We start from the raw sequence: 12,689 nt of genomic DNA on the forward strand, positions 1-12,689 counted from the left end.
CTCTCCCTTACTCTATCCTCTCTCCATTGCTTTATCCTCCCTCTCACCGTTACTTTATCCTCCTTTTTCCCTACTTTTCCTCTCCCCTCTTTACCTCTCTCCCTCTCCCCCTCCCCTTACTTTTCCTCTCTCCTCTTTATCCTCCCTCCTCTCCTTACTTTATCCTCCCTCTCCTTCTTTATCCTCCCTCTCTCCCCTTCTCTATTCCCTCTCTCCCTTCTCTCCCTCCTCTCCCCTTACTCTACCTCCCTTTCTCCCTTCTATCCATCCTCTCTCCTTACTCTATACCCCTCCCTCTCTCTCACTCCTCCTCTCTCTCCCTTATCTTTCCTCCCTCTCTCCCTTAATCTCTCCTCTCTCCCTTATCTCCCTCCCTCTCTCTACCTCCTCCTCTCTCCACTCTATCCTCCTCATCCTCCCATCTCTCTTTATCCCTCCTTCTCTATCTACCTCCATCTCTCCCTTACTCTACCTCCCTCTCCCTCTCTTACCCTCCTCTTTCCCTTTCCTCCTCCCTCATCCCTTATCTCCTCCTCTCTCCCCTTACTCTACCCTCCTCCTCTCCTTCTCCTACACCTCTCCTCTCTGCTCCCTCTCTACTCTACCCTTTCTCCCTTACTCCCTGCCTCCTATCCCTCTCTCCCTCCATACCCTTCCCTACCCTCCCCTCTCTCCCCTACTGTACTCCCTCCCTCTCCCTTACTCTATCCTCCCTCTCTCCCTTATCTGTCCTCCTCTCTCCCTCCTCTACCCTCCCCTCTCTCATATCCTCCCTCTCTCTCCCTTACTCTATCCTCCCTCTCTCCCACTATCATCCTCCCTCTCCTTACTCTATCCTCCATCTCTCCTTACTCTATCCCTCTCTCTACTACTCCTATCCTCCTCTACTCCTATCCTCTCCTCCCTCTACTCCTATTCTCATCCCTCTCGTTCTCCCTATCTCCCTCTCCCTTTACTCTGCCCTCCCTCTCCCTTGCCTACTCCTTACCTCTCTCCCTCTGTCCTTTCTCCCTTACTCCCTACTCTACTCTCCCTCCTCTCTCCTACCCTACCTCCTCTCTCTTTCTACCTCCTCTCCCTTACTCTATCCTCTCCCTCCCTCTACTCTACCTCCCCTCCCTCTCTGCTCACCCTCCCTCCCCTCTCCCACTCTGTCTCCTCCCTCTCTCTTACTACCTCCCTCCCTCTCCCTATCCTCCTCTCTCCCCATTTACCTCCCCTCCTCCTCTCCCCTACTGTATCTCCTCTGCCTACTCTCCCACTCTACTCCCTCTTGCCCATCCCTCCTCTCTCTCTACTCTATCCTCCCTCTCTGCTCTGTCTATCTCTCTCTCCCTCTACCCTCCTCTCTCCCTTACTCTATCCTCCCTCTCTATCTCCCCTATCCCTCCCTCTCTCCCTTACTCTATCCTCCCTCTCCCTCCCTTACTCTATCCTCCCTCCTTCTACCCTACTATATCCTCTCTCTTTGCTCTATCACCCATCCTCTCACCTCCCTCTCTACCTCTATCCTCCCTCTCTCTACTCTCTCTCTCCTCCTATCCCTACCTCCCTCTCTCCATACTCTCTCCTCTCTCTCACTACCTACCCTCCCTCTCTCCTTATTCTATCCTCCCTCTCTCCTTTACCCTACCCTCCCTCTCCCTTACTCTACTCTCTACCCTACTCTATCCTCCCTCTCATCTCATACCCTACCTCCTCTCTCCTCTCCCTACCCTCTCCTCTCTCCCTTACTCCTACCCTCCTCTCTGCCTTACTCTACCCTCCCTCTCTCCCTTACTCTATCCTCCTCTCTTCCTTACCCTTCTCCTCCCTCCCTCTCCTACCTTCCCTACCCTCCTTTCTCCCATTACTAGCCTCTCTCCCATTACTCTATCCTCTCCTCCTCCCTCTCCCTTAATCCTCCCTCTCTCCCTTATACCCCTACCCTCCATCCCTTCCCCTCTGCCCCTCTCTCCCCATACTCCCTACTCACCCTCCCTCTCTCCCCATTACTTCCTATCCTCCCTCTCTCATACTCTATCTCCCTCCTCTCCCTTACTCTATCCTCCCTCTCTCCCTCTCCCCTCTCCTCCCCCTTACTCTATCCTCCTCTCTCTCTCTTCCTCCCTCTCTCCCTTACTCTACCTCCTCTCTCTCCCTATCTCCCGGCTCTCCCTCCCTCCCTCTCTATACCTCCTCTCTCCCTCCCTACCCTCCCTCCCCTCTCATTACTCTATCCTCCCTCTCGTCACTCTATCTCCTCCCTCCCTCCCTCTCTTTATCCTCCTCTCTACCCTACCCTCCTCTACCCCTCCTGTCCCTCCTCTCTTACTCATCTCCTCTCTCCCTTACTCTATCCTCCTCTCCTACTCTATCCTCCTCTCCCCCTACCCTCCTCCTCCTCTCTCCTTACCCTCTGTCTTTCCCTTGCTCTATCCTCCTTTCCTCCCTCTCCCTTTATCCCTTACCTACCCTCTCTCCTTACTCTATATCCTCTCTCCCATACCCTACTCTCCTCTCTCTCCCATACTCTTTATCTCCTCATCTCCAATCATCCCTGCCTCCCTTTCTCTTATTCCCCTCTCTCCTACCCTCCCTCTCTCCTATTATTCTGCCTCCCTTTCTCCCTACCTCTACTCTCTACTCTACCCTCCCTGCTACTCCCTCCTCTCGCCTCTCTATCCTCTCCCTCCCTCCTTACCCATCCCCTCTCCCACTCTACCTCCCTTCTCTCCATCACTCTTCCTCCTCTCTCCCTCACCTCCCACCCTCCCTCTCGCTACCTTCCTCCCTCTCTCCATTCCTCTTCCTCCCTCTCTCTCCTTACTCTATCCCTCCCTTTCTCCCTTCTTCCTATCCTCCCTCCCTCTCTTACTCTATCCTCCCTTTCTCCCTTTACTCATCCTCCCTCCCTCTCCCTTACTCTATCTTCCCTCTCTCCTCTTACCCCTCTCTCCCTTACTCTATCCTCCCTCTCTCCATTGCTTTATCCTCCCTCTCACTGTTACTTTATCCTCCTTTTCCCTTACTTTATCCTCCTCTCCCTACCTCTCCCTCCTACTTTCTCTCCTCTCTTTACTTTATCCTCCCTCTCTCCTTATCCTCCTCTTTCTACTTTATCCTCCCTCTCTCCTCCTGCTCCCTCCTCTCTCCTACTCTATCCTCCTCTCTCTCTACTCCCTGCCTCTCCATTACTCTATCCTCCTTTCTCCCCTACTCTATCCATCCCTCTCTCTCTTATCCTATCCTCCCTCTCTACTTCTATCCTCTCTCTACTCTATCTCTCCTCTCTTATCCCCAATCTCCCTCATCTCTCTCGCTCTACCTCCTCTCTCTCTCCCTCCTACTCTATCCTCCTCCCTCTCTCCCCTTACTCTACCCTCCCTCCCTCTCTTCCCACTCTACCCTCCCACTCTCTCACTCTATCCTCCATCTCCTTACTCTACCCTCCCCTCTCTCCCTTTATCCCTCCCTCCCTCCCTCCCACCTTCCTACTCCTCCTTACTCTACCCTCCCTCTCCTACCCCCTACCCTCCTCTCTCTACTCTATCCTCCTCTCCCCCCCTTACTCTGTCCTCTCTCCCTCACTCCCTACTCTCCCTTACCCTACCCTCCCTCTCTCCCTACTCTATCCTCCCTCTCTCCCTTACTCTATCCCTCCCTCTCCGTCCCTTACCCTCCCTCTCTCTTACTCTATCCCTCCCTCTCTACTCTCCTCCTTTCTCCCTCTCCCTACCTCCCACTCTCCTCTCATCTCATCTCTCCGTCCTCCTCTATCCCTACTCCACCCTCTCTCTCTCCTTCTATCCCTCCTCTCCCTACTCTATCCTCCTCCTCTCCCTTACTCCCACTCCCTCCTCTCTTGTCTACTCCTCTTCTCTCCTTGCCCCTACCCTCCCTCTCTCTACCCTCTCCTCCTCCTTTCTCCCCTACTCTCTCCCTCCTCCCTCTCTCCCCACTCCCTCCCTCTCCCTTACTCTATCCTCCCTCTCCCTTACCTCACTCTCTCCATCCTCCCTCTCTCTACCTCCCTCCTCTCTCCCCCACTGTACCCTCCTCTCTGCCTTACTCTATCCTCTCTCTCCCTTGCTCCTACCCTCCTCTCCTTATCTCCTATCCCTCCCTTCCTCTGTCCTCCTCTCTCCCTGCTACCTCCCTCTCTCCCTTACTCTATCCTCCTCTCTACCTTATCTATCCTCCCTCTCTCTCCCTACTCCTCCCCTCCTCTCTCCCCTACTCTATCCTCCCTCTCTCCTACTATATCCTCCTCTCTCTTTACTTCCATCCCTCTATCCCTCTCTCCCTTCCATCCTCCTCCTCTCTCCTACCTCTCCTCTCCCTTATACCCTCCCTCTCTCTTCTCTATCCTCTCTCTGCTCCCCTACCTTCCTCTCTACTCCTCCCTCCTCTCTCCTTACTCCTCACCTCCCTCCTCTCCACTCTGTCCTCTCTCCTCTCCCATCCTCCTCTTCTCTCACTCCCTCTCCCTACCCACCCTCCTTTCTCCCTTACTCTCCTCCTCCCTCTCCCTTACTCTACCCTCCTCCCTCTCCCTTTCCCCAACCCTCCCTCTCTCCCTTTATCCTCCCTCTCCACCTCCTACCTCTCTCCTACTGTACCTCCCTCTCTCCCTTACTCACCTCCCTCCTCTATCTCTATCCTCCCTCTTCTCCCTTATTCCTCCCCTCTCTCCCTTACTCTATCCTCCCTCCTCTCCCTTACTCTATCCCTCTCTCTACTCCCCTACTCCCCTCTCCCTACCTCCCCACCCCTCCCTCTCATTACTCTTCCCTCCCTCTCCCTTACTCTATCCTCCCTTTCTCCCTTACTCATCCCTCCCTCTCCGTTACTCATCCCTCTCTCCCTTACTTCTACCTCCCTCCCTCTCCCCTACCTCTATCCTCCTCTCCACTTCTATCCTCCTCTCTCTCCCTTATCCTATCCTCCCTCTCTTACTCACCCTCCCCTCTCCTCACCCTCCTCCTTCTCTCCCACTCATCCTCCCTCTCTCCCCACCCTCCCTCCCTCCCTCTCTCCCCTTTACTCCTATCCCTCCCTCTCTCTTACCCTACCTCTCTACTCCCCTATATCCTCCCTCTCCCTTATTCTGCCCTCCCTTTCTCCCTTACTCTATCCTCCTCCTCCCTCCTCTCCCCCTCTACCTCCCTCTCTTCCTTACCTACCCTCCCTCCTCTCGCCTACTCCCCTATCCTCTTTCCCTCCCCTTACCTACCCTCCCTCTCCACCCCTTACTCTACCTCCTTCTCTCCATCACCTCCCTCCCTCTCTCTCCCTCTCTACCCTCTCTCCTCTTCCCTCCCTCTCTCCATTACTCTTCCCTCCCTCCTCTCCCTATACCCTCCTATCCTCTCCTTACTCCCTATCCTCCCTCTCTCCCTACTCTATCCTCCCTTTCTCCCTACTCTCCTATCCTCCTCCCTCTCCCATACCCCATCTATCTTCCCTCTTTCCCTTACTCTATCCTCCCTCTCTCCCTTACTCTACCCTCCCTCTATCCCGTACCCTACCCTCCCTCTCTCGCCTACTCTATCCTCCCTCCGTCCCTTACCCTACCCTCCCTCTCCCCCTTACTCTAACCTCCCTGTCTCCCTTACTCTATCCTCCCATCTCTTCCTTACTCTACCCTCCCCTCTCTACCCTTACTCTACTCTATCTCCCTCTCGTCCCTTTACCCTACCCTCCCCCCTCTAACCTCCCTGTTACTTACCTATCCTCCTCTCTCCCTTACTCTCTCCTCCCTCTCTCCCTTACTCTTCCCTCCCTCTCTCCCTTACTCTACCATCCCTCTCTCCCTTACCCTACCCTCCCTCTCTCCCTTACTCTATCCTCCCTCTCTCCCTTACCTTACCCTCCCTCTCTCCCTTACCCTACCCTCTCTTTCTCCCTTTCTCTATCCTCCCTCTCTCCTTTTCTCTATCCTCCCTCTCTCCCTTACCATACCCTCCCTCTCTACCTTACTCTATCCTCCCTCTCTCCCTTACTCTATCCTCCATCTCTCCCTTACTCTATCCTCCCTCTCTCCCTTACTCTACTCTCCCTCTCTCCTTTACCCTACGCTCCCTCTCTCCCTTACCCTACCCTCCCTCTCTCCCTTACTCTATCCTCCCTCTCTCCCTTACCTTACCCGCCCTCTCTCCCTTACCCTACCCTCTCTTTCTCCCTTTCTCTATCCTCCCTCTCTCCCTTTCTCTATCCTCCCTCTCTCCCTCACTCTACCCTCCCTCTCTCCCTTACTCTATCCTCCCTCTCTCCCTTACTCTATCCTCCCTCTCTCCCTTACTCTATCCTCCCTCTCTCCCTTACTCTATCCTCCCTCTCTCCCTTACTCTATCCTCCCTCTCTCCCTTACCCTACCCTCCCTCTCTCCCTTATTCTATCCTCCCTCTCTCCTTTACCCTACCCTCCCTCTCTCCCTTACTCTATCCTCCCTCTCTCCCTTACCCTACCCTCCCTCTCTCCCTTACTCTATCCTCCCTCTCTCCCTTACTCTACCCTCCCTCTCTCCCTTACCATACCTTCCCTCTCTCCCTTACTCTATCCTCCCTCTCTCCCTTATTCTCACATCCCTCTCTCCCTTACTCTATCCTCCCTCTCTCCCTTACTCTATCCTCCCTCTCTCCCTTACTCTACACTCCCTCTCTCCCTTACTCTACACTCCTTCTCTCCTTTACCCTACCCTTCCTCTCTCCCTTACTCTATCCTCCCTCTCTTCCTTTACCCTACCCTCCCTCTCTCCCTTACTCCATCCTCCCTCTCTCCTTTACCCTACCCTCTCTCTCTCCCTTACTCTATCCTCCCTCTCTCCCTTACCATACCCTCCCTCTCTCCCTTACTCTATCCTCCCTCTCTCCCTTACTCTACCCTCCCTCTCTGCCTTACTCTACCCTCCCTCTCTCCCTTACTCTATCATCCCTTTCTCCCTTACTCTACCCTCCCTCTCTCCCTTACCATACCCTCCCTCTCTCCCTTACTATATCCTCCCTCTCTCCCTTACTCTACCCTCCCTCTCTCCCTTACCCTACCCTCCCTCTCTCCTTTTATCCTTCCTCTCTCCCTTACCCTACCCTCCCTCTCTCCTTTACTGTACCCTCTCTCTCTTCCTTACTCTATCCTCCCTCTCTCCCTTATTCTACCCTCCCTCTATCCCGTACCCTACCCTCCCTCTCTCGCCTACTCTATCCTCCCTCCGTCCCTTACCCTACCCTCCCTCTCCCCCTTACTCTAACCTCCCTGTCTCCCTTACTCTATCCTCCCTCTCTTCCTTACTCTACCCTCCCTCTCTCCCGTACCCTACCCTCCCTCTCTCGCCTACTCTATCCTCCCTCCGTTCCTTACCCTACCCTCCCTCTCCCCCTTACTCTAACCTCCCTGTCTCCCTTACTCTATCCTCCCTCTCTCCCTTACCTTACCCTCCCTCTCTCCCTTACCCTACCCTCTCTTTCTCCCTTTCTCTATCCTCCCTCTCTTCCTTACTCTACCCTCCCTCTATCCCGTACCCTACCCTCCCTCTCTCGCCTACTCTATCCTCCCTCCGTCTCTTACCCTACCCTCCCTCTCCCCCTTACTCTAACCTCCCTGTCTCCCTTACTCTATCCTCCCTCTCTTCCTTACTCTACCCTCCCTCTCTCCCGTACCCTACCCTCCCTCTCTCGCCTACTCTATCCTCCCTCCGTTCCTTACCCTACCCTCCCTCTCCCCCTTACTCTAACCTCCCTGTCTCCCTTACTCTATCCTCCCTCTCTCCCTTACCTTACCCTCCCTCTCTCCCTTACCCTACCCTCTCTTTCTCCCTTTCTCTATCCTCCCTCTCTTCCTTACTCTACCCTCCCTCTGTCCCGTACCCTACCCTCCCTCTCTCGCCTACTCTATCCTCCCTCCGTCCCTTACCCTACCCTCCCTCTCCCCCTTACTCTAACCTCCCTGTCTCCCTTACTCTATCCTCCCTCTCTTCCTTACTCTACCCTCCCTCTCTCCCGTACCCTACCCTCCCTCTCTCGCCTACTCTATCCTCCCTCCGTCCCTTACCCTACCCTCCCTCTCCCCCTTACTCTAACCTCCCTGTCTCCCTTACTCTATCCTCCATCTCTCCCTTACTCTATCCTCCCTCTCTCCCTTACTCTATCCTCCCTCTCTCCCTTACCTTACCCTCCCTCTCTCCCTTACCCTACCCTCTCTTTCTCCCTTTCTCTATCCTCCCTCTCTCCCTTTCTCTATCCTCCCTCTCTCCCTTACCCTACCCTCCCTCTCTCCCTTACTCTATCCTCCCTCTCTCCCTTACTCTATCCTCCCTCTCTCCCTTACTCTATCCTCCCTCTCTCCCTTACTCTATCCTCCCTCTCTCCCTTACTCTGTCCTCCCTTTCTTCCTTACTCTATCCTCCCTCTCTCTCCCTTACTCTATCCTCCCTCTCTCCCTTACCCTACCCTCCCTCTCTCCCTTACTCTATGCTCCCTCTCTCCCTTACTCTATCCTCCCTCTCGCCCTTACCCTACCCTCCCTCTCTCCCTTACTCTATCCTCCCTCTCTCCCTTACCCTTCTCTCCCTCTCTCCCTTTCCCTTCCCTCCCTCTGTCCCTTACTCTATCCTCCTTCCCTCCCGTACCCTACCCTCCCTCTCTCTTTTACCCTACCCTCCTTCTCTCGCATACTCTATCCTCCCTCTCTCCCTTACCCTGCCCTCCCTCTCTCCCTTACTCTATCCTCCCTCTCTCCCTTACCCTACCCTCCCTCTCTTCATTACTCTATCCTCCCTCTCTCCCTTATTCTGCCCTCCCTTTCTCCCTTACTCTATCCTCCCTCTCTCCCTTACTCTACCCTCCCTCTCTTCCTTACCCTACCCTCCCTCTCTCGCCTACTCTATCCTCTCTCCCTCCCTTACCCTACCCTCCCTCTCCCACTTACTCTACCCTCCTTCTCTCCATCACTCTTCCCTCCCTCTCTCCCTCACTCTACCCTCCCTCTCTCGCTTACTCTACCCTCCCTCTCTCCATTACTCTTCCCTCCCTCTCTCCCTTACTCTATCCTCCCTTTCTCCCTTACTCTATCCTCCCTCTCTCCCTTACTCTATCCTCCCTTTCTCCCTTACTCTATCCTCCCTCTCTCCCTTACTCTATCTTCCCTCTCTCCCTTACTCTATCCTCCCTCTCTCCCTTACTCTATCCTCCCTCTCTCCCTTACTCTATCCTCCCTCTCTCCCTTACTCTATCCTCCCTCTCTCCCTTACTCTACCCTCCCTCTCTCTTTTACCCTACCCTCCTTCTCTCCCATACTCTATCCTCCCTCTCTCCCTTACCCTACCCTCCCTCTCTCCCTTACTCTATCCTCCCTCTCTCCCTTACCCTACCCTCCCTCTCTTCCTTACTCTATCATCCCTCTCTCCCTTACTCTATCCTCCCTCTCTCCCTTGCTCTATCATCCCTCTCTCCCTTACTCTACTCTCCCTCTCTCCCTTACCTTCCCTCCCTCTCTCCCTTACTCTACCCTCCCTCTCTCCCTTAATCTATCCTCCATCTCTCCCTTACTCTACCCTCCCTCTCTCCCTTACCCTACCCTCCCTCTCTCCCTTACTCTATCCTCCTTCTCTCCCTTACTCTACCCTCACTCTATCCCTTACCCTACCCTCCCTCTCTCCCTTACTCTATCCTCCCTTTCTCCCTTACTCTGTCCTCCCTCTCTCCCTCACTCTACCCTCCCTCTCTCCCTTACTCTACCCTCCCTCTCTCCCTTACTCTACCCTCCCTCTTTCCCTTTCTCTATCCTCTCACTCTCCCTTACTCTATCCTCTCTCTCTCCCTTACTCTATCCTCCCTCTCTCCCTTACTCTACACTCCCTCTCTCCCTTACTCTACACTCCCTCTCTCCTTTACCCTACCCTTCCTCTCTCCCTTACTCTATCCTCCCTCTCTCCCTTACCCTACCCTCCCTCTCTCCCTTACTCCATCCTCCCTCTCTCCTTTACCCTACCCTCCCTCTCTCCCTTACTCTATCCTCCCTCTCTCCCTTACCCTACCCTCCCTCTCTCCCTTACTCTATCCTCCCTCTCTCCCTTACTCTACCCTCCCTCTCTGCCTTACTCTACCCTCCCTCTCTCCCTTACTCTATCCTCCCTCTCTCCCTTACTCTACCCTCCCTCTCTCCCTTACCCTACCCTCCCTCTCTCCCTTACTCTATCCTCCCTCTCTCCCTTACTCTACCCTCCCTCTCTCCCTTTCCCAACCCTCCCTCTCTCCCTTTATCCTCCCTCTCTCCCTTACCCTACCCTCCCTCTCTCCCCTACTGTACCCTCCCTCTCTTCCTTACTCTATCCTCCCTCTCTCCCTTATTCTACCCTCCCTCTCTCCCGTACCCTACCCTCCCTCTCTCGCCTACTCTATCCTCCCTCCGTCCCTTACCCTACCCTCCCTCTCCCCCTTACTCTAACCTCCCTGTCTCCCTTACTCTATCCTCCCTCTCTTCCTTACTCTACCCTCCCTCTCTCCCGTACCCTACCCTCCCTCTCTCGCCTACTCTATCCTCCCTCCGTTCCTTACCCTACCCTCCCTCTCCCCCTTACTCTAACCTCCCTATCTCCCTTACTCTATTCTCCCTCTCTCCTTTACCTTACCCTCCCTCTCTCCCTTACCCTACCCTCCCTCTCTCCCTTACTCTATCCTCCCTCTCTCCCTTACCCTACCCTCCCTCTCTCCCTTACTCTATCCTCCCTCTCTCCCTTACCTTACCCTACCTCTCTCCCTTACCCTACCCTCTCTTTCTCCCTTTCTCTATCCTCCCTCTCTCCCTTTCTCTATCCTCCCTCTCTCCCTTACCCTACCCTCCCTCTCTCCCTTACTCTATCCTCCCTCTCTCCCTTACTCTATCCTCCCTCTCTCCCTTACTCTATCCTCCCTCTCTCCTTTACTCTGTCCTCCCTCTCTTCCTTACTCTATCCTCCCTCTCTCTCCCTTACTCTATCCTCCCTCTCTCCCTTACCCTACCCTCCCTCTCTCCCTTACTCTATGCTCCCTCTCTCCCTTACTCTATCCTCCCTCTCTCCCTTACCCTACCCTCCCTCTCTCCCTTACTCTATCCTCCCTCTCTCCCTTACCCTTCTCTCCCTCTCTCCCTTACCCTTCCCTCCCTCTGTCCCTTACTCTATCCTCCCTCCCTCCCGTACCCTACCCTCCCTCTCTCCTTTACCCTACCCTCCCTCTCTCCATTACTCTTTCCTCCCTCTCTCCCTTACCCTACCCTCCCTCTCTCCCTTACTCTAACCTCCCTCTCTCCCTTACTCTATCCTCCCTCTCTCCCTTACTCTATCCTCCCTCTCTCCCTTAGTCTATCCTCCCTCTCTCCCTTACTCTATCCTCCCTCTCTGTCTTGCTCTATCCTCCCTCTCTCCCTTACTCTATCCTCCCTCTCTCCCTTACTCTATCCTCCCTCTCTCCCTTACTCTCACATCCCTCTCTCCCATACTCTATCTTCCCTCTCTCCCTTAATCTATCCTCCCTCTCTCCCTATCTCTGTCCTCCCTCTCTCCCTTACTCTGTCCTCCCTCTCTCCCTTACCCTACCCTCCTTCTCTCCCTTGCTCTATCCTCCCTCTCTCCCTTACCCTACCCTCTCTCCCTCTCCCTTACTATATACTCCCTCTCTCCCTTCCTTACCCTACCCTCCCTCTCTCCCTTAATCTGCCCTCCCTCTCTCCCTTACTTTATCCTCCCTCTCTCCCTTCCTTACCCTACCCTCCCTCTCTCCCTTACTCTATCCTCCCTCTCTCCCTTACCCTACCCTCTCTCTCCCTTCCTTACCCTACCCACCCTCTCTCCCTTACCCTCCCCTCCCTCCCTCACTTACCTTACCCTCCCTCTTTTATCCTACCCTCCCTCTCTCCCTTAAACTATCCTTTCTCTCCTCCCTCCTCCCTCACTCCCTGTCTCTCCTCCCTCCCTCTTCTCCCTAACTCTCCTCCCTTCTTCCTTCATTCTCTGCCTCCCTCTCTCTCTCCCTCCCTCTCTCCTCCTTCCCTCCCTTTTTTCTTTCCTTCCCTTCTTCTCTCCCTCTCTCCCTGCCAGGGTGCAGCTGGCTCAGAAGTCATTTTCACTGGCTACATTTACCATTCATGGGGCGGGTGTACCAAGTCTCTCACCAGCTCCTCACCATCTGTCATCTTCAGGCAGCCATCTGTCACCATCGCGCAGCCATTTGTCGCTGTCGCATGTTACACCTTCGCTGAATGTGATATTTTCACAACGTTGTGTTTTTGGTGACTGTTTGTCATATTCGCGCCACCAGTCATATTCACGCTCTTACCTGTCATATTCACTTTCTTACCTGTCATATTCGCGCCATTACTTGTCATATTCACTCTCTTACCTGTCATATTCGCGCCATTACTTGCCATATTCACTCTCTTACCTGTCATATTCGCGCCATTACTTGTCATATTCAAGCTCTTACCTAAAAATTCGCTTCAATACTTGTCATATTCGTACTCCAGTCGTAGTTGACAGAAGGGTGTTAGACAGCTGGGTGTTAGATAGCTGGGTGTTAAACAGCTAGGTGTTAGACAGCTGGGTGTTAGACAGCTGGGTGTTAGATAGCTGGCTGTTAGATAGCTGGGTGTTAAACAGCTAGTTGGTAGACAGCTGGGTGTTAGACAGCTGGGTGTTAGATAGCTGAGTGGTAGACAGCTGGGTGGTAAACAGTTGA

General features: G+C 54.2%; 1 protein-coding gene across 1 annotated transcript in view; it reads right to left on the reverse strand.

Moving 5' to 3' along the window:
* The window catches only part of LOC128705603 (uncharacterized), a 53,210-nt gene extending 40,808 nt beyond the window's left edge, over positions 1-12,402 (reverse strand). The window contains exon 1 of the mRNA XM_070080793.1: positions 12,312-12,402. Coding sequence (XP_069936894.1) covers positions 12,312-12,402 — 91 coding nt within the window. The remainder of the gene's footprint in view (positions 1-12,311) is intronic.
* Between the last annotated feature and the right edge of the window lie 287 nt (positions 12,403-12,689).

The sequence above is a fragment of the Cherax quadricarinatus genome, unplaced genomic scaffold, assembly GCF_038502225.1.
Source record: "Cherax quadricarinatus isolate ZL_2023a unplaced genomic scaffold, ASM3850222v1 Contig977, whole genome shotgun sequence".
Classification (NCBI taxonomy): domain Eukaryota; kingdom Metazoa; phylum Arthropoda; class Malacostraca; order Decapoda; family Parastacidae; genus Cherax; species Cherax quadricarinatus.